The following is a 21,630-nucleotide window of genomic DNA, read 5'->3' as shown; positions in this document are numbered from 1 at the left end:
AGCCGTCTGGTTAGCAGGCAAGTGTCTTAGCCACTATGTTACCATAGATTATCTATATTCACTGTGGAAAGTTTAAAGTATAGAAATAGGAAACTTTACTCTCACCCTTAGGAGATAATCACCATTAATGTTTTAGTGTCTATTATTTTCCAGAATTTTCCTATCTTTGATTAGGTGGTGTCCTTATGTGCCCTAGAGTCAGACCTGACTCATGGCGACCTCTCCATGGGTTTCAGAGGCAGTATCACTACGGAAGTAGGATTGCCCAACCTTCCTTCCGAGGAGTGGCTGGTGGGTTTGAACCGCCAGCCTTCTGGTTAGCAGTCAAGTGCCTTAGCCACTATGCTACCAGAGCTCCCTGAGTGTTGATTATTCTGACTTATATGACAGAGTATAACTGCCCCATAGGCATTCCTGGCTATAATCTTAATGAGAGCAGATTGTCAGATCTTTGCTTCCACAGAAGCGGTTGGTGGGTTTGAACTGCTGACCTTTCAGCTAGCAACTACTATTTACTTAGTGTCAGGTACTGGTTTAGTGAATTTTAACATGAGACACTCAGAAAAAATTAAATGACTTGTCCAAGGTCACTCTGTTGCTCACCCAACCCTTGATAGCGTGAGTATTCCCAATCTGCCAATTTGATAGGAGAAAAATAGTCCTGAATGTTATTCTTTAAATACTTATTACCCAGATAATACACATGATTTTGGGCAATTTACTTAATTGCTTTAAATATCAGTGTCATTATGAAATGGGGATATAAATATTGTGAGAATTAGATAATTGATGTATAGTATTTAACAATGTCTAACACCCCAAGGAGGGGTCGCTATGAGTCGGGGCTGACTCGATGGCACATAATAACAACAACAACACACTATTAAGGCACCAAAGTTGTCAGTTATTATTAATATGTTAATTATAGGAAAATTAGAAAGTAAAGGTAGACCAAAAACCAAATTCACTGCCACTGAGTCAAATCTGACTTGTTGCGACCCCTCCTTGGGTTCCAAGGCAGTATTTCTCTGGAAGTAGATTGCCTAGTCTTCCTCCTGTGTAGTGGCTTGTGGGTTTGAACCACCAGCCTTCTGGTTAGCAGTCAGATGCCTTAGGCACTACACCACCAGTTGTTGTTGTTGTTTGCCGTCAAGTCGGCCCCGACTCATAGCGACCCCTCCTTGGGTTTCCGAGGCAGTATCACTACGGAAGTAGGATTGCCCAACCTTCCTTCCGAGGAGTGGCTGGTGGGTTTGAACCGCCAGCCTTCTGGTTAGCAGTCAAGTGCTTTAGCCACTATGCTACCAGAGCTCCTACCAGAGCTCTTTGTAATCCAGAGCTATCATTAACTATTATTGTGTTTTTAATAGGCATATATTAGCATATGCTAAGACTGTTATCTGAAAATGAAGTAAGTTACAAAATCCTATGTACAATTCTTATCTTGCAGGCCTCTTTGTAGCATTGTGCTACAACTTGTCATGCCACTTGTCTTCTGGGGCACTATCATCTACGTGTTTTCTACGTAGAAGGAGAGTGATCTAGGTTATAAGAGAAAGGTGACTGGTGGGATGAGGTACCAAGAGATGAAGGGCTCAGATAGAAGAGGCAGTGGAGGAGTTGACCTTGAACAAGGGTAGACCTTGTTATCTGTGGAAAGGCAGAATGGGTAGGGTTTGGGTAGATATTTAGATAGGAATACAAAACCAAACCAAACTCACTGCCATCGAGTCGATTCTGGAAGTAGATTGCCTAGTCTTCCTTCTGCGGAGTGGCTGGTGGGTTTGAACTGCCAACCTTCTGGTTAGCAGTCAAATGCCTTAGGTACTATGCCACCAGGAATAAGGAATATCAAAATAGAGCAGTTTTGCTAGACTCAATTTTCCTGTTATTTTAAGAGGCAAAGCAATCTTTCATGAATAAGGAGGCAGGGATTGAGAATGGTGGAGTTCCAAGATTATCGAATGGATTTAGAAGGACAAATGTAGACTTGATGACTAGTCCTGAGGGCCTGTTGATGTTGTTGTTGTTTGCTGTTGAGTCGGCCCGGACTCATAGCAACCCTCCTTGGGTTTCCGAGGCAGTATCACTACGGAAGTAGGATTGCCCAACCTTCCTTCCGAGGAGTGCTGGTGGGCTTGAACCGCCAGCCTTCTGGTGAGCAGTCAAGTGCCTTAGGCACTATGCTACCAGAGCTGTTGATGTTAAGCACCAGGAATCTATTGTGAAACCCATTTGACTTGCATAGTTGTTCTCCAGGCAGTGCTCCCACTTGACATGAGTAGAGAAGGAATATTTACTTTAGCATTAATTCCTAACACACCAATTTTGGTTTAAGGGCATGACAGGACATAACTTTAATAAATCTTAAAATTTTCTTGCACTTCTTTATGTAAAAAAAAACTCAACAAACTAGGAACTTCATAGTTCCTGAGAAGAGAACTTCAACCTACTGGAGGGCATGTATGAAAACCCTACAGCTAACAACAAACTTAATGACAACAGACTGGATATTTCTCTTAAGGCATTTGACTGCTAACCAGAAGTTGTCCGTTCAAACCCACCAGCCACTCCTTGGAAGGAAGGTTGGGCAATCTACTTCTGTAGTGATACCGCCTCAGAAACTCAAGGAAGGGTCGCTATGAGTTGGGACCGACTCAGTGGCAGTGCGTTTGTTTTTGTTAAGATCAGGAATATGACAAGGAAGTCCACTCATCACTTCTAGTCAACATTGTACTGAGGATCTAGCTTGGGGCAGTTATGCTTCAGAGGACACCATCAAGAAAGTGAAAAGACAGTCCACAGCATGGGAAATTTTTTTTTTTTAATATGAGATATACCCAGAATTTTATATATCTATAAAATTATATAATTTTATATATCTATATCTAATTTGCCACTCAATAAAAAGGCAACCCAATTAAAAATAAAAATGGACAAAGGATCTGAGTAGACATTTCTTCCAAAGAGAATATATAAAAGGACAATGAACACATGAAAAGATGCTCAGTATTGTTAGTGATCAGGGAAATGGCAACTCAAAACCACAGTCAAATACCACTTCACACCCACTAGAATAAACCAAAAAAAGTAAAAAAACCTCACTGCCATCGAGTTGATTCTGACTCATGGCGACCTCCATTGGGTTTTCCAAGGCTATAAATCTTTACAAAAGCAAATCTTGTTCTGCCTTTACTCTGTAGAGTGGCTGGTGGGTTGAAACCACTGATCTTTTGGTTAGCAGACAAATGCCTTAACAACTACACCACCAGAGCTCCTTACACACTAGAATAGCTATAATCAAAAAGACAGTAATAAGTGTTGGCGAGGAGATGGAGAAATTGGAACATGTGTACTCTGCAGGTGGGAATGTAAATTGGTGCAGCTAATTTGTTAAATAGTCTGGCAATTCCTCAAAAGGTTAAAGTTACCATATGACCTAGCAATTCCACTCATAGGTTACCCCAAAGAGATGAAAACTTGTCCACGAATGTTAATAGCAGTATTATTCACGAGCTCCAAAAGGTGAAAACAATGCAAATGTCCATCAACTGATTAGCACGTAGTATAGCCATACAATGGAGTATTACTGGGCAATAAAAAGGAATGAAGCACTGATAGATGCTACAACATAGATGAAGCTGGAAAACATTATGCTGAGTCAAAAGAAGCCAGTCACAAAAGAACAGATATTGTTTAATCTTATTTAAATGAAAAAAAAAAAAAAAAAAGGAGTTCTGGTGGCACAGTGCCTAGGGCATGCATTCAAACCACCAGCTGCTCCACTGGAAGGAAGATGGGGCAATCTACTTCAGTAAAGATTTACCACCTTGGAAACCCAATGGGGGGATTGCTATGAGTCCAAATTGACTTGATGGCAGTGAGTCTGGTTTGATTTTATTTACATGAAATTCCCAGAATATACAGAACCATAGAGGTGGCAAGTAGTAGTTGCCTAGGATTGAGTATAGGTGGTGGTGGGGTGAGGTTGAAAGGGTACAAGGTTCCTTTCTGGAACAATGAAAGTGTTCTAAAATTGATTATGCTGATGGATACAAGACTGAATATACTAAAAACCACTGAACTGTATACTTTAAATGGGTGGATTTTATGTTGTGTGAATATTATCCCTAGGCTGTTAACAAAAAAATGTCACTGTAGTTCTAGATAGCATTAGAACAAGGATAGCATGCCTATGTGGATACTCTCAAATCAATCAAATATTAAAATATCCATTTTTTACATCTCTGCTCAATTCTGATACCAGTTGCCTAAGAAGCACTTCTCTGACCCTAGCCACCTGGAGATATGTCAGATCTCACAAAATAAAAGGACATAGTCCTTCAGACTGCCAAATAAGCCTGAGACTCCAGATGCTAGCCGCAGGTTTGAGAGTTCACGAAATACCCTCACTTCTGACCTGCTGGCTAGAAACTCAAATGTTTTCCCACCATCCTTTAGGACGCTAGCTGTGAGCCTAAGTGGGCTTCTGAACTCCCTTTCCTATGATCTTACACAAATTTGGGGGTTACTTCTACCCCATTAGGATACCAGATATAAGCTTAAGTGTCTCTAGCCACCCTCAGTTTTGACCTGGCTTCCACTACACTTGAGGTTCAATAATTCACTAGAATGAATCAAAGAACTCAGGGAATGTGCTATATTTATGATTCCAGATTTATTATAGCAAAAAAGGATACAAATGAAGAGATACATAGGGTGAGGTCTGGAAGGGTTCCCAATACGAAGCTTCCATGTCCCAAAGGGCACACTACCCTCCCACGCACATCGATGTCTTTCTCCAACCATGGAACTTCCATGTCCAGAGCTTTTACTGGGGGCCTCATTACATAATATCAATTCCAGCCTTTCACCCCTGAGGTCGTTCCATATCACAAGGTGATCAAGAGGTATTGCACTGTGGGCCTTTCTGGCTTGGCTAGCCCCCACTCCAGAGTCAACATATCACCTCACCAGCATAACCCGTTACTTAGATGTGGTCTGGAGTCTTACTGAAGACACTTAAATTCCAAAGTTTGTTTTCAGTGATTGTCTTTCAGGTACTGAGGACAAAGGGCACATTCTTTGGGTATAAAGTTAATGTAAACCCCACAATGCCCCTCAGATCTTTGCAGTTATAAGCAGACAAGCACGTGTGAGAAACATAAGCTGAATGTCTTTCAGGTTACAAAGTAGTTTAAATCAACTGTAAAATAAGGACTCTCCTTCAGATTTCACTTGTCAGAATTTGGTCCACATATTTTCGAGACTAGAAGTAGAATTGGATTTTTCTAATTCTGTCCGGCATGATTTATATTTCCCTTCAATAAGTGCTAAGGCTGTAAAATCTGGCACAGGGTGTGGAATCAAGCAGGTGGCTGGATTCAACAAAGGGACTAAAGAAATACTCAGAAAAGGTCTTGCAACTGCAATTTTATTTTCCTTTGTGAAAATAAACAACTGGGAGTTTAAATTGCTCCAAAAAAAAAAAAAAAAAAAATCATAAAAACAACAACAAAAAATACACACAGAAGAAGCATGTGAGGAGATGAGGGAGGGGAAGAGGGTTTTCAGTACTTTGGCAGATTGTGCTAGCACTGGCCCAGGTGACAGAAACCAGACCTTAGAGCCAGGTCCTGTCTGCCACTCTGGGACTGTGTGTATATCTTGATTGGTAAAGGGGTAAAACACAGACTTGTTCACTGAGGAAGTGGCAGGCACCTTGAGTCCCTTTAAATGTTGGGGAGAACTGGTTTAGGAGACCTTTTCCCCACAAAAGTTGGAGGTTGGAAGGGTTAGGTCCTACTGAGGGAAATAGGATGCTGGTGGAAGAAAATCAGGCAAAGATGTCTTCTCACGTGGTGAGGGCTTTACACTGAACAGAGGACAAAAGAGACGGAGGGGCAGAACTCATGGTGCTGAGGAGAAAAACTTGGGCTAATAGGAAATGGTCCAGGAGTGGGATCTAGATGAGTGAAGAGGTACTGAGCTAGACATCATGCCCATGGCACACATGCAGGATGAGTGGGGGGATTAGGCCAGGTAGGGGATGACAAGAAGAGGGAGGGCAGAAAATGAAGGAGGTAGAGAGAAAGGTGTCTTCTGCCCAGGCCCATCCACCACAGCATATGCTGCCGTCTGCCTTTGAGTTGATTCTGACTCATAATGACCTTATGGGATAGAGCTGAACTATCCCGTAGGGTTTCCAAGGCTGCAAATCTCTACAGGAGCAGACTGCCACATCTTTCTCCCATGGAGCAGCTGGTGGATTTGAAACACTGACCTTTCAGTTAGCAGCTGAATGCTTTAACCACTGCACCACCAGGGCTCCTCCACAGCACATATAGGAAGCATAACACACTACTTTTCAGTTCTTCTCTCAAAGAATTTTTTTTTTTTGTTTGTTTTGTTTTGTTTTTTAAAAAAGCCTTAAGATTAGCTACTGGTTACATCTAGAAAATGTAAAGTGCTGTTGTTACCAGTCACTTTACAGAACAGTCCAGGGTGGTCAAATATTGACCAATAAAGTTTCCTTTTTTTCTTCTGAATTGTTATTACTCGATGAGTCACTTGACAACCTGAATAGGTTAGGAGGCAGCCTAGTGGGCAGACTTGGTGACCAAGGAAAGAGGCTGGGCCTGTAGCACTGGGAGGGCCTGGTGGGCATGGAGCGTGGCTGGGAAGGAAGGGGGAGAAGTCAACAGAGCTGTGGGCACGGACCCAAGAGGGAGAGGCCGGGAGAGAAGGGGAGGCTGGCTGCCCATCTGGCTAGAGGAGGTGGCTGTAGCCTTGGCTGACAGGAAGGCAGCCGAGTGGAGAGCCAGCTGGGCCCGGGTTTCTGGCTTGGTGGTAAGGGAGAGAGGCTGAGCTTGCTCTGAGTGGGTTGCAGCAGGGGCAGCTGGTGAGGCCAAGGCAGCAGAGGGGGTAGCAGGGGAATCCAGCATGCTACCATGGGAGGAGGCAGGGCTGTCACAGGGCTTCTCAGGAGGCAGGTACTGAACACATGGCTTCTTGCTCTTAGAAGCCAGAGTACCTAGGAGAAATAATACAAGGAAGAGTGAGCAGCTCGAAGATTGGAGAAGCAGGCAGTGAAGAACAGCCCTGCCTAAGGTTACTGAGTATTAACCATGAGAGTGAGCCTTCTTGAATGTTCTAGGGCAGTTGCGCCTCCAGATGACTGCTGCCCTTGCCAACAGCAGGTGGAGCAGAAGAAATGCCCAGCAGGGCTCAGCCAACCCACAGAGTCATGAAAGCTAGTATACGGTTGTTTTAAGCCAGTCAGTTTTGGAATGGCTTATTATGCAGCAACAGATCACAGAAACGTAAATTGTAATCTTTGCATAAAATAACTTAAAAACAAACAGAATGGACCTGGCTATATACCTGTATTGTAGCAATCCAGGAATGCTCATGGGGAGGGAACTGAGAATCTGCAATTACTTCTAAGGCTTTCAAGACGGGAAACTGCATTCACAGAACATCTAGTGCATAGAGAGGGGGCAATGCCAAAATTGACAAAGACTGACTTCGTATCTGATTGGAGGAAAAATAGCTAGCCTGTCATATCATCTTTTTTTGCTAAATCATCATTTTGGGGGGATGCTTTAAAATCTGTGGCTTATGGTACAATCAGTGAGTATAGCACCAGTTAAACAGCGTGGTATACAGTGGGCTTTGCATCACATACATATTTTACTTACGTGTATTAATGTGTAGGTAAATAAGGGGGTAAAAAAAAAAAAAAGGTAAAAAGCACTTTAGATGGTCCAAGCAGTTTGAAACGTCCTTCCATTCATTGTGTGTGTATCATGTCATGAATGGCATGAGATGGGAGACGTGAATCTGGTCTTCCTTTAGATGGCTCCAGTTCCTCAATGTCTGTGAACAGCACTCTGTGCTAGGGTGATTCTTGTGTAAAAAGGTATGTATTTATATATATATATAAACCAAACCCATGGCCATCAAGTTGATTCTGACTCATAGCGACCCCTACTGGGTTTCTAAGGCAATAAATCTTCATGGAAGTAGATTGCCCAGTCTTGCTTCCATGGAGTGGCTGGTGGGTTTGAACCACCAACCTTCTAGTTAGCAGCCAGATGCCTTAGGTATTGGGCTACCAGAGCTCCTTAAAAAGAAAAAAAACAGTATAGTGGATATTTTTGGCTCAAAGTAGCCAAAATCCAAGCAAAATGATTTCTTGGTGATCAACCAAAGAAACACTAGAGAAAAAATGGATTCTGCTGGACTCGACTCACTGGTAGGTAGTATGTCAGTCTAATGTATTGCCTTCCTAAGGGAGTGCCAAGGACAATTTCAACTACACTAGATTTTTACTGTATGCATTCATTTTAGAACCTCACCCTCACATGAGATGTAATTCAACTGTAATGAGAAGTACTTAGTCTTTGAATTGAGAAAGTCTTGGACCATATCCTTATACCACTTAACATATCACTTAACAGCCAGAGTGACCAAGAAAAATTCTTTAACATCTGTTTATTTTTCTAAAAAGGGGCTAATATAATATCTACCTGAACATACATGAGGATGCTATAGGGCAAAGGTCCTTAAAAGGGCAACTATTATAGAACTGTGTCCATCAGAGACATAGACATAACACAGGCAGTTGCTGCGACAGCCGGAAAGAGAAGTAAAGGAAGCAGTGCTTTCCTTGAAACTCACCTTCTGCCTCTTGGACTTGTTGCTGCGACTGTGTATGCGACAACTGTTTTTCTCTCTTCCTCTTCTTTTTCTTACCCTGAAAAATGTGGCCAAACAAAGTTAACCAGGGACAGTCCTCTCAGGGAGACTGCCAGATGAAAGGAGACAGGATACTGCCCATATAGCTGTGGATCCTTTCCTTTCTGAAGGTGATGGTGCTGGGGCAGCCAATTCACCAGGAGGTGGCAGTGTGAGCCTTCTGGATCTGTTGGCCCATCCAATATGGGTGGCCAAGGCGGCCCTAAAAGGCCTCTATCGTTCACTGCCCTTCAGACTTGTTTTTCCATCTTTCTCCCTATAACAGAGGCTTTGATTTTTTTTTTTTTTTTGGTTTTTAGGTCTCTGTGAAAATCTAATGCAGCTATGAACCCTCTAATGAGCTCTGGTGGTGCAGTGGTTAAGTGCTCAGCTGACAAACGCTCTTAACAGAAAAAAAGAAGCAATTGATAACCTCTATACAAAAATCTGCCCAGTTAAATGCTCCCAGAGGCCCATACATTGGCCTCTGAGCCCCAGGGTAGGAACCCTTGGCTAGAGATGCTTAGCACTAGAGCTAGCATATGGCTCACACTATACCTTGTACTGTGGAATAGAAGACTGATGGGAACGGCACAGATTTAAGTCTGCCCTTGGGATACGAAAACCATTTCCTTGTTAGCCTCCAGAGAATTAAAATGCCTTTCTAATTTCTAGAGAAATATAAATTTCTCTCCTAGGTCTTCAGAGTCCTCTATCAATGGAATCAATTTCCTTCTCTCCTCTTTCCTCTTGCAGATGCTGCTCTTGGGGTCTGAATGTCCTCTGCCCAGAATGGGCACTTACATAGTTGTCCCGGGCCGACCAGGTAGGGTAGAGCTGGGAGTGAAGCTGCCGTTCCTTCCGTGCCAGCTCATAGTACTTGGCCTGTTCTTCTCGAGACAGGTTGTGCCACTGAGGGAGAGAGGGTCAGAGACAACATGGAACCATGAATCCAGCAGATCCTGACTCCCTGCAGCCTGGGTCGTCCTTCACAAGCTGGAGGACAAGGGCAGGTCTTACCTTTCTTCCCAGGATTTGGTTAATGGCTGCACTTTCCTTCAGGGTGCACTCAGCCACCACCTTGGCCCTCATCTCCTTCATATATAACATGAAGGCATTCAGAGGCTTCTTCACATGGGGCTTCTTTTCTTCCTCCTTTTTCACTGTCACTGGTGATTTCCTAGGAAGTCACATGGTTGTAGGTTAGCATGGCTCAGCTGTCATCTAACTCACCAATCCCCTCTCCTTGAGGGTAACAGCCTGATTGTTTCTGGGTAGGGAGATGAGCTGCTTGGATGCCAACTCAATTTTCCCTGTGGCTGCTTGCCACACCTGAGCATCTTCACAACTAGTCTCCAACCTCTGAATTATCTTAAAGCCATATTTTTTGAAAATGTACCCAATAATTTCCTGACACAGGAGCAGCGGGAGGTGGTGAGAGTAGAGATGAACTCTTCCTTGTGCAGTTACACACTAGTAAGGAGTGACAGACAGGAATTGGGGTAGGGGCACTTGGAAGAAATAGGAGGGATATCCTTGGCCATGAAATACTGACTTGGGCTTGCCTATTGCCTTCAGGCACAGTGGACAAAATACAGGCCTGAGTGCTGGTCTTAGCTCTGCCTCCAGGCCATGTGGATTGGAGAAAACACTTTCTTCATTCTGGGCTTCACCTTTTCTTGGGTATTACAAGGGGGATGGAAGCTAAAAGTGAGATTCTCTTTCAGCCTCTAAAATCTGTTTCTAAAACTTTCCCTACTGTGAAAAAAGTGCACAATGTCTCTGGAAGGATGGGAATAGATAGTCAAAGGGAACAATTTCAAGGGAGAAGAAAGTCAAAGGGAGAAGATACAGCTGAGGAAGGCTAAATGAGAAAAATGGCATCTGCTGCTCAGAGACTGGCCATACCATCCCTACCCCTGGTTCAGAACTGAACCCTTGTATCCCCATTCCAGGCTGCCTGCTACTTACGCACTCACTGCTGGACTCAGGCTGGGGGGCGCTGGTTCCTGCTTGACGATGGGGGAGACAATGGCAGGGTGGGGGATCCCTGAGGTGGGCAGACCAGGATGGGCCGGAGCCACCATGTGAGGGGAGAACCGACTGGAAACCAGGCTGTACAAAGTGGAAATGAATGACAACTGAGGGGTTCAGGCTGAATGCTTATTACCAGGCATAGGACATAGGTAGCTCCATGCCTTTAGAGTAGAGGCATGTAAATACGTCTGTGATGACAGAGTATGAGAAATGGGAAGCCATTCATTGTTCTCTATAGAACCAAACTGGGGAAATACCTAACAAGTCTCCTTCTTCCACAAATATGCAGTGTGCTTTGGTGCTAGAAGCCGATAGAATGAAAAACACAAGAGTGTAGAGGGTCAGAGCAGGATACTACACAATGGGAAATGAAGGGCTTATGTTGTGGGTTGCATTTTCTTTGTCACTGGAGGTACCATTGTCAGGCAGAGCCTTACCCTCAAACCGAAATTCCCTTTCACTGTCTCTTTTCCTGACATTTCAGGGGGGAACAGAATCTCTCACTTCTCCGGCTTCAGTGTGAAGTACTAAAAATATTTCTGTGACACAAAGTCCAGCCCATGGAGGGGATGTGGAAGGAGGATTGAGTGCCAGGGTTTTGAAACCCTTCTCTTAGAAATGGAAAAACAGTGGTTTGTGGTCTCCATTCCAACCTGGGAGCAGAGCATGGGCATGACAAGACCCTTCATCAACGAGGGTGAGGAAGAAAGTGAGCTCCCGCCCCCTTGTTAACTGACCAAAGAAAGACTATTTGATGGTCAGAAATGGTGAAGTCACTGGGAGACAACTGTGCCCTGCTCTGCCACTCTGTGCTCCCAGCCTCAGTCCTGGACTCACCTGGACATAGAAGCGTTCATGGCGAGGGCAGGATAAGAGTGCCGGAAGCCACCAGGAGGCAGGGAGTACATGGGCTGTCCTTGCCTGTAAGGGCCACGAGTAAGGAAATCCGGTCAGCATTCTAGTGAAAACAAGAAAGTTCAGGACAAGGAAGGAGAGGTTTGGGAGAAAGGATAAGAGATAAGGGTCAGGAAGTAGGAAAGAAGAGCAGGAGAAGGCTGCCCAGGGGCCGAGCAGGTAGGTCTAAGACCCAGGCTTTGCCTCTGAGAGTGCTCTGTGGCCAGGGCTGGGCCTCTGTCTACAGCGATCTGAGGGCAGCTGGAGGCACAGAATGCAGAGCTGAGCATAAGGAAGGATAAGGGTAAGAAAGGCTGCAATTTTCCTTACTGTGGGACGAGCCAGCCGAGGGGATGGGGGATTTGTCCGACAGCTCCGGGTGATAGTGGGTAATATGGTGACAGCTCAGATGGGTGAGGGGGCCTGGGGATTCCTGCTTCCAAAGAGAGATGCGTCAGACTGTTTTCTGGCCCTACCTTAACACCTGGAAATAACATGAAATTGGATGTTCCCCCAACCTCAGATGGTCTGGAGCTTGGCAGGCCCTATTCTTTCATTATGCTTGCTCCCTAGCACTTCCCGGAAGCCTTTGGCCAGTCAGTCAAGGACATATTAAGTGAAGGTGGGACAATGCATCTTCTCTTCAGCTATAAGGATCCCATCTCTGTAGGTAGGAGTGACTTCCAGCTGCCTGTTATGTAGGAGTGAGTTTTACCTAAGAGAAGGACCAGAAATCCGGGACTGACGGATCCATTGTCTGGTAAGTAACCCTCTTGCAAATCTGACTAATTCATGGAGAAATAAGCTTTGGACTTCTATTGAACAGCTGGCCTCCTTACTATCCATAATTTGTAGTAATCTTTATTTCTCCAGAAGGGCTCTAAAAACGCTTTGAGCCATAGCAACATTCGGAGTTCTATAAAGACCATGGGATAGATAGGTCTGGTAAGCAAAGTGGGGGGGAAAAAAGAAAAAGAAAAAAAAAAAAAAGGTAAGTCAGCCTTACTGCTTTATAGCCACACTTAGAAGTCTGACTAGACTGATGACAAAGTGTTCAGTTTAGGGTAAAGGTCTTGATTCAGGAGGCAGCACCTGTAGCTATGCTAACTTCAAAGTCCATGGAAAATTAGAAGAGATATTTTTCTCTTCCAGCTTGGTCCGCTGTTAAAGTGTTAAGGTGTTCCAAAGCAAAAGCAATGGTCACAGAGCAACACCAAATTCTTAGTCCTGTGGAGCCAGGCATTATGTGTCAAGGGCTCTGCATGTATTTTCATTTAATTTCCTTTAATCTTCATGATGATCCTATGATGTATGAAGGTATAGAAAAGGCACAGATGAAGAAACTGAAGGGGCTAGTTATTGGGCAAGATCATAACACTCGATAGGTGGGGACATAATCTGAACATGGGTTGGCCTGACTGGAGGGCTGCTACATTCCCTGGAAAGGAAAGCCCGCCCACCTGAAGGAGCACCGCATGGCTGATGTAGCCCGAATGGTGCACAACTCACCTGTCTTTGGATCAATTTCTGGTGAGAGGTGGGTGGGAGGGGAGCCAGGGGAGAAGTGGTCATTGCTGTAGGTGATGAGGGGTGTCAACGGATGCATGTGATGCGGATGCTGCACAACAGGAACTTTATTAGACTGAAAGACACAGAGGAGAAAGTTGCCAAGAAGATGGAGAGTAAAATCAGCTGTTATTGTCTGGGTCTAATATGTGACAGGCATTTTCCATGTAACTTCCCATGCAATCCTCATAGCAGCCCTATGGGAGAAGGCAACAGTCCCACAGCACAGAAGGGACCAACAGCATTGAAGAGATGACTCCTAGCCTCCACCATAGCTTCCCTAGAACAGCCCATAGTAATTCACTTCAGGTAGTCTCTGTGGAGCCAACTGCTACAGGCTGCTTAATTAGATGCTGTGCTCTGTGTAATCTCAGTGAATTTAAAAAGGGCCAACACATTGAAGTCTGTGGTGAGAGACTCTGGGGTCAGAGCAGTGGGAGAATTGTGATCATAAGACCTCACATGATCAGTTATCTTGTCCAGGCATCACAAACTGTGGGACAAAGAACTTGGTTTGGTCCTTTTAAGCTGGTTTCCAAAAATAACCTGAGCAATCAAGACACTTTTATTTTCCAAATCAGCTGGGCAAGTAGGGGCTAAGCAAGGCCCATACCTGGCTAAGTAAACTTTAGGAAGGTGTGTGGGAGGAACTAAGGAAGTTATGTGTATTCATTGGTGTTCCAATGACTAAGAGAGACAGGACTTTGGAGTGCTCACTTTGGGACCTCTTAGACTGACATGAACAACAATTAAAGGGAGAGGGAGTGGCAAATCCCCAGGAAAAATAGAAGTCCCATTCCAGGATCTCCCCCAGATGTTGTCCAATGTATTTTCATTCTTGTTTCCTTTGTGTTGATAATAAATGGATAACCATAAGGACAGGTGATAGTTTTTATGAGTTCTATGAGTCATTCGAGTGAATTATTGAACTCTTGGGGGGTAATGAAAAATAGCAGAGAGGCTACCGTTTGCCTACTTCCAAAACCAAAACCAAACTCACTGCAAGTTGGATCTGACTCATAGCGACCCTTGCTTGGGATTTCGAAGCAGTATCACTACAGAAGATTGCCCAATCTTCCTCCCGAGGAGTAGCTGATGGGTTTGAACCACCAAACTTCTGGTTAGCAATGAAATGCCTTAGGCACTATGCCACCAGAGCTCCCTTAGCCTACTTAGCAGGGGCTAAAAGGACAGAGTGGTAAATTGTGGAGACTCTGGGTGGTTAAGGTCAGAGAAAGTACAACATGACAGGCTGGCATCAGGATGATGAAGTAGGAAAATGGGGATATGAGTTATCTTCACACTGTGGAAATTAGCCATTATTATTCCTACCGAGACACAACCCAAGAACTCTTAATACACTTCACCCTGTAGCACTTCAAATACTCTGCTGACCTAATTACCACATTTCACTTGACTTAAAGCACTATTGGATTTAAGGGACACCATTATTTTGTATAATGGCTAAGAAAATAAAGACTGGCATGCCAATGATACAACCTAATCTCAAAGGTTAAAATGGGAGAAAAAAATGCATTCTAGAATTGGTAAACTGTATTTCTAAAAAATTTATATTGTGATGTGGGTGAAAATTTTCAGAACAAATTCACTTTCCAAACAGCAGCTCACAGATACTTTGTCTCATGGCACTGATTACAATTTACCACAATACAATAGTGCCCCTCCCACTTCCTCCCCATAGTTACCTCTTCCCTGTGTCCCTTCCTCCCATGCACTCCTGCCCCTCCACCCCTCCCTGTGCATACACAGCCTTTCTATTCTCCCACGATTGATCTCTCCAAGGAGTGTATCTACCTATTGTAAATGTTCAGCTCATATGCTTGTCTTTTGTTTGCCTGGAAGGCACAGGAGTGGGTTCAATTCCAGACCTGAAGGGCAGCTAGGGGCCATAGTCTCAGTGGTTCCATCAGGCTCTATCAGACCAGCAAATCTGGTCCTTTTTTTTTTTTTTAAATGATTTTGAGCTGTGTTCCCACATTGTTCTCCCTCTCTATTCAGGATCTCCTTCAGAGATCCCCTCTGAGTGGTTGACAGTGGTAGCCGGGCAACATCCAGTTCTTCTGGTCTCATAGTCATATAGGCTGACGGCTGAATGGTGTACCCATTGCTTGGACTAATTGTTTCCATTTGACTTTGGTTTTCTTCATCCTTCCTTGCTCTGGATGAAGAGAGACCTATCATTGCATCTTGATGGCTGCTTGCAAGCTATTAAGATCCCAGGTGCTACTTGCCAAAGTAGGATGTGGAACAATGTTTTGTGTCGTTATGTTATGGCAATTGAGCTTGATGTCCCCTGTGACTATGGTCCTGAGTCCACAGGTCCAACTACTCACTCCCTCTGGGTAGTTGGCTGTGGCCAAGAAGTGACTACAACCTTGCCCCTTGTCAGCTCTACCTGACAATTCTACCTGGGAATACTTACACATGGTCTTGGGCACACTCCCCTGCATAGACATACAGTTCAGCATATCCGCCCATCTATCTGCCACTATATCAACGTTTGCCTTCACTGACAACACAGTACTGCATGTGCAAAAGGGTTCATCTTTACTGTCTGCACCTCCCACGCACCTCTCTCTGTCTTCCTTTTCCTCAATGCCACTGTGATTATTACTCACATTTGGTATACTGCCTCTCTCTTCACACAAATCAATATTTGTCTCTACCTATCTAACAGTGTTCCCTCCCCTCCCCTCCCACCCCTGGTAACCAACAAAGAAAATTTCCTTCCATAAACATTCCGTGACTTTTTACAATAATGAACTAATACAATATTTGTCCTTCTGTGATTGACTTAATTCACTCAACATGATGTCCTCCACGTTATGTGGTGTTTTGCCAATTCTACGTTATTCTTTAGGGTTGCATAGTATGCCATTGTGTGTATGTACCATAGTTTGGTTATCCATTCTTTTCTTGATGGGCACCTTGGTTGTTTCCATCTTTTGGCTATTATAAATAGTGCTGCGATGAACATGGGTGTGCATGTATCTTTTCTTGTCCTGGCTCTCACTTCTTTAGGATATATACCTAGTAATGGAATCGCTGGGTCAAGTGGTCCAACTTTTTAAGGAATCGCCATATTGCTTTCCACAGTGGTTGTATCATTTTATGGTCCCACCAGCAGTGTATGAGAGTCCCAATCTCTCTACATCTTCACCAGCATTTGTTATTTTCTGTCTCATTGAAACTTTGCTACTAGAGCTGGGGCAAGATGGTATCTCATTGTTGTTTTGATTTGCATGTCTCTAATGGCTAATGATTGTGAGCATTTCTTCATATGCTTGTTGGCCAGCTGAATATCCTCTTTGGTGAAGTGTCTGTTCATACTTCTCTCCATTTTTTAATTGGATTATTTGCCTTTTTGTTGTCTAGGTGTTGGAGTTTTCTATAAATTCTCTTGTAAGATATGTCATTGCTGAATATTTCTCCCAATCTGAAGGTTCTCTTTTGACTCTTGGATAAGTCTTTGGAAGCATACAAATATTTAGTTTTTAGAAGGTCCCATTCATATAGTTTCTCTTCTGCTGTATGTTCATTTTGGGTTATGCTTGATAGTCTATTTATGCCATACATTGTTGTTGTTGTTATGTGCTGTTGAGTCAGACCCAACTCATAGCAACCCCTCCTTGGGTTTCCAAGGTGGTATCACTATGGAAGTAGATTAGGGCCCCTAAATTTGCCCCTAGTTTTTCCTTGAGGAACTTTATAGTTTTAGGTTTCACATTTACTTCTTTGATCGATCTGGAGTTCGTTTTTGTGTGTCATGTGAGATACAGATCTTGTTTCATTGTTCTGAAAGTGGATATCTAGTTCTGCCAGCACCATTTGTTAAACAGACAATCTCTTCCCCACTTAATGGATTTTGGCCCTTTGTCAAAGATCAGTTGACCATAGGTCGATGGATCTATTTCTGGGTTCTCAATTCTATTCCATTGGTCTATGTGTCTGTCATTGTACCGATACCAGGCAGTTTTGACTACTGTGGCGGGTTTTGAGATCTTTGAGTATGAGATCTACTTTCTTCTTCTTCTTCAATAGTGCTTTCCTTATCCAAGGTCTCTTTCTTTTCCATGTAAAGTTAGTGACTGGTTTTTCTTTATCCTTAAAGAATGTTGATGGGATCTGGATTGGGATTGCATTGAATATATAGATTGCTTTGGGTAGGATTGACATTTTCATAACGTTTGATATTCCTATCCACGAGTATGGTATGTTCTTCCAATTATCTCTTATGGTTTCTTGAAGTAGTCTTTTATAGTTTTCTTTGTACAGATCTTTTGTGTCCCTGGTAAGATTTATTCCCAAGTATTTTGATTTTTTTGTTAGCTATTATAAATGGTATTGGTTCCCTTACTTCATTTTCAGCAATTTCTTTGCTGGTGTAGAGGAATCCAACTGATTTTTGGATGTTGATCTTGTATCCTGCTGTGATGCTGAATCTCTCAACTAGTTCCAGTAGATTTTTAACTGAGTCTCTTGGGTTTTCTAGGTATAGGATCATGTTATCAGCAAACAGGGATAGTTTGACTCCTTCCTTACCAATGGGATGCCTTTGATTTCCCTTTCTTGCCTTACTGCCCTGGCTAGGACTTCCAATACAATGTTGAACAGAAGTGGTGAAAGAGGGCATCCTTGTCTGGTTCCTGATTGAAATGGGAACGGTTTCAGTCTGTTGCTTTTGCATAGATACCCTCTATTATGTGGAGGAATGTTCCTTCTATTCCTATTTTGCTGAGAGTTTCGATCAGCAGTGGGTGTTGGATTGTATCAAGTGCCTTTTCTGCATCAACTGATATGATCATGTGGTTATTTTCCTTTGTTTTATTTATGTGGGTGATGACGTTGATTGTTTTTCTAATGTTGAACCATTCTTGCATACCTTCTATGAACCCCACTTGGTCATAATAAATTATTTTTTTTTAATATGCTGTTGGAGTCTACTGGCTAGGATTTTGTTGAAGATTTTTGCATCGATATTCATGAGGGATGATTCCATCCTTTTCTATGTCTTGGAATAGTTCAATTAGGATTGGTGTCAGTTCTTCTCTGAATGCTTGGTAGAATTCTCCAGTGAAACCATCTGTGCCAGGACTTATTTCTGGTTGGGTAATTCTTCTATGACCTGTTCAATTTCGTCTTTTGTTATGGGTCTGTTCAACTTTTCCACCTCAGTCTGTGTTAAGTTAAGGTAAGTAGTGTGTTTCTAGAAATCTATCCATTTCTTCTAGATTTTCAAATTTGCTGGAGTACAGTTCTTCATAGTATCCTGATATTATCCTTTCTATTTCAGTTGGTTCTGTTGTGATGTCACCCATTTCATTTCTTATTCATGTTATTTGTATCCTCTCCCTTTTTTCTTTTGTTAAATTTGCCAGTGGTATGTCAACTTTACTGATCTTTAAAAAAAAAAAAAAAAAATTCTAGTCTTGTTGATTTTTTATACTGTCTTTCTATTTTCTGTTTTATTGATTTCTGCTGGAATCCTTATGATTTCCTTTCTTCTGTTGCCTATTGGCTTCTCTTGCTGTTCTTTTTCTAATTGTTGGAGATACTGGTTTAAAGTGTTGATTTTGGCTCTTTTTTCTTTTTTGATGTGTGCAGTTATTGCTATAAATTGGCCTCTGATGACTGCTTTTGCTGTGTCCCAAAGATTTTGGTATGTTGTGGTTTCATCTCATTTGATTCAAGAAAGTTTTTAATTTCATTTTTTATTTCTTCTGTTACCTAGTCATTCTTAAGGAGGATGTTGTTCAGTTTCCATGTGTTTACTCTTTTTCCATTCATCTTCCTATTGTTGATTTGTAATTTGATAGCATTGTGATTTGAGAAGATACTTTGTTGTATTTTGATATTTTTAAATTTATTAAGGCTTGCTTTGTGGCCTAACATATGGTCAATCATGGAGAATGTTCCATTTGCACTGGAAAACAAATATATATTGTGCTGTTGTTGGTTGAAGTGCTGTGTAGATGTCTATAAGGTCAAGTTGGTGGATTGTATTGTTTAGCTCTTTGGCATCTTTGTTGAGTTTCTTTCCAGTTGCTCTATCTTTCACTGCAAGTGATGTATTAAAGTCTCCTACTATGACTGTGGAGTTATCTATTTGACTTTACAATTCTTTTAAAGTCTGATTTATGTATTTTGGGGCTCTTTCATTGGGTCCATAGATATTTATTATGGTTATATCTTCTTGTTCCATCGATCCTTTAATCATTATAGGATGACCTTCCCTGTCTGTTATAGTGGTTTTTGTCTTAAAGTCAATTTGATCATAAATTAATATTGCCACTCCTGCTCATTTTTGGTTGCCATTTGTTTGATACATCTTTTTCCAACCTATGATTTTTAGTCTATTTTTGTCTTTCCATTTAAGGTGTCTATGTTATAGACAGCATATTGATGGGTTATGTTTTCTTATCCAGTCTGCCACTCTCCATCTCTTGACTGGTGCATTTAATTCATTGACATTCAGTGTAATTATTGACAAATTTGAATTGGTTGCTGTCAATTTGTTATGTGTTTTTTCTTGTTTCAAGTTCCTGGTTTCTTTGTTCTGTATAATTTTCTGTGCTGAGCTCATTTTGTTCATGAAATGTGTTATTGTTTCCTTTGTTGCTATTGTTTTAGTATTTGCTAAATATTTTTGCTTGTGCTATCTTTTATTTTATTGTGATGTGCAGATTTATCATTTTTCTTTGAGGTTTACCTGTGATTTATAATTTTCTCCCTGAGTTTAGAACAGTCCATTCTATCTTGCAACTATCTTGACTTCCTCACTGTTTAGAAGTTCTGTAACTATACTATCTTTACTCCCTTTTGGTCTGTAGTTGTCCTCATTTGGCAACTGATGTCTCTGGTGCCCTGTTTACAATCTTGTAAGCTTATTTACTTTGGATACTTCCATAGCTATGTTGGTTTCTGGGTTATGTCATCTTGTGTATTAATGGTTAGTTGTTGTTTGCTATTATTTGTTCTCTGTCCAAAGGACTCCCTTTAGTATATCTTGTAATGTTGGTCTAGTTTTAACAAATTCTATTAATTTCTGCTTATCAGGAAATCTCTTAATTTCACCATCATATTTGAGGGAAAATTTTTCTGGGTATATAATTCTTTGTTGGAAATTTTTCCCTTTCAGGGTTTTATATGTACCATCCCATTGACTTCTTGCTTGCATCGTTTCTGATGAAAAATTAGAGCTTATTCTTATTGGTTGTTGTTTGTAGGTAACTTTTCATTTTTCCCATGCTGCTTTCAAGATTCTTTCCTTGTCTTTGGTTTTGGTCAGTTTGATGATGATATGTCTTGGTGATGTTCTTTTGGGGTCTGTCCTGTTTGGGGTTCACTGGACTTCCGGAATGGATATATTCTCATCTTTCATAATATCAGGGAAGTTCTCTTCCAACAAATCTTGGACAATTTTCTCAGTGGTTTTCTTTTTCTCTTCCTGCTTTGGAATTCTGATTACATGTAAGTTATTCCTTTTGATGGTATCGCACATGAACCTTAGGCTTTCTTCATTTTGTTTTGATCTTTTTTCTGATTGATCCCTTTCCAAGGAAGTATTCAGGTATTTATCTTCAATCTCATTAACTCTGCCTTCGATTGATTCAATCCTACTCCTTTGCCTTTTCAATATGTTATCTATTTCTGAAAATTTAGTATTAATCTTCTAGATTTCTATCTGTAGATTTTGTATCATTTCTACTCTTTCATTTATTTTGTCCTTTTGTTCTTGAATTTTCTTCTGAAATTGTTCTAGGGGTTTGTCCATATTTTCCTTAATTTTGTCAGTGTTTTCCTTGATCAGTCTCTCAGTCCTTTGAAGGTACTTAAATATAATTCTTTTGAATTCCTTATCTGGGAGTTGCAATACTGCTTCTTCTTCAGGGATGTGTTCTGGGTCTGTACCGTACTCCCTTGTTTCTATCACTTTATCTTGCTTCTTTATATGGACAGTGATGGTCTGTTGTCTCTGAGACATTGTGATGTTGTTGTAGTTAGGCCTCTGTTAACTGTATGTGAAGAGCAGTTAAGGGTGAGTCAGGCTCTTCGTGGTGGTCATTTATCATGGGCCAGTTGATAGAGAAGGAAGTGGTGGCTCTCACTCAGTAAGTGGAGCTATAGGAGGTGCAGGTGTAATTGCATTGTATGAGCATGGCTGCTGTCTCCCATTCAGGTAGACAAAAACGACCAGAATGGTGGTGAAAAACCACCAGAATGGTGAAACTACTGAGACTATGGCCCCTAGCTGCCCTTCAGGTCTGGAATTGAACCCACATCTGTGGTTTCCAGTCAAACAAAACACAGGCATATGAGTTAAACATTTACCTCAAGTAGATACACTCCTTGGAGAGAACAATCATGGGAGAA

The 21,630-nt window shown here is 42.1% G+C and overlaps 1 protein-coding gene across 1 annotated transcript in view; it reads right to left on the bottom strand.

Moving 5' to 3' along the window:
- Positions 1–6,599: 6,599 nt before the first annotated feature.
- TCF7L1 (transcription factor 7 like 1) overlaps positions 6,600–21,630 on the bottom strand; it is a 266,734-nt gene continuing 251,703 nt past the window's right edge. Inside the window, exons 5-12 of the mRNA XM_007948884.1 lie at positions 13,180–13,312; positions 12,001–12,103; positions 11,614–11,697; positions 10,711–10,854; positions 9,760–9,919; positions 9,544–9,651; positions 8,683–8,758; positions 6,600–7,033 (exon numbers count right to left, since the gene is read on the bottom strand). Of these exons, the coding sequence (XP_007947075.1) occupies positions 6,600–7,033; positions 8,683–8,758; positions 9,544–9,651; positions 9,760–9,919; positions 10,711–10,854; positions 11,614–11,697; positions 12,001–12,103; positions 13,180–13,312 (1,242 nt within the window). The remainder of the gene's footprint in view (positions 7,034–8,682; positions 8,759–9,543; positions 9,652–9,759; positions 9,920–10,710; positions 10,855–11,613; positions 11,698–12,000; positions 12,104–13,179; positions 13,313–21,630) is intronic.

This window comes from Orycteropus afer, unplaced genomic scaffold (assembly GCF_000298275.1).
Source record: "Orycteropus afer afer isolate SDZICR_OR568_19922 unplaced genomic scaffold, OryAfe1.0 scaffold00231, whole genome shotgun sequence".
NCBI lineage: Eukaryota > Metazoa > Chordata > Mammalia > Tubulidentata > Orycteropodidae > Orycteropus > Orycteropus afer.
Note: the sequence above shows the minus strand (reverse complement) of the source record. Positions and strands in the feature narration are given on the sequence as shown.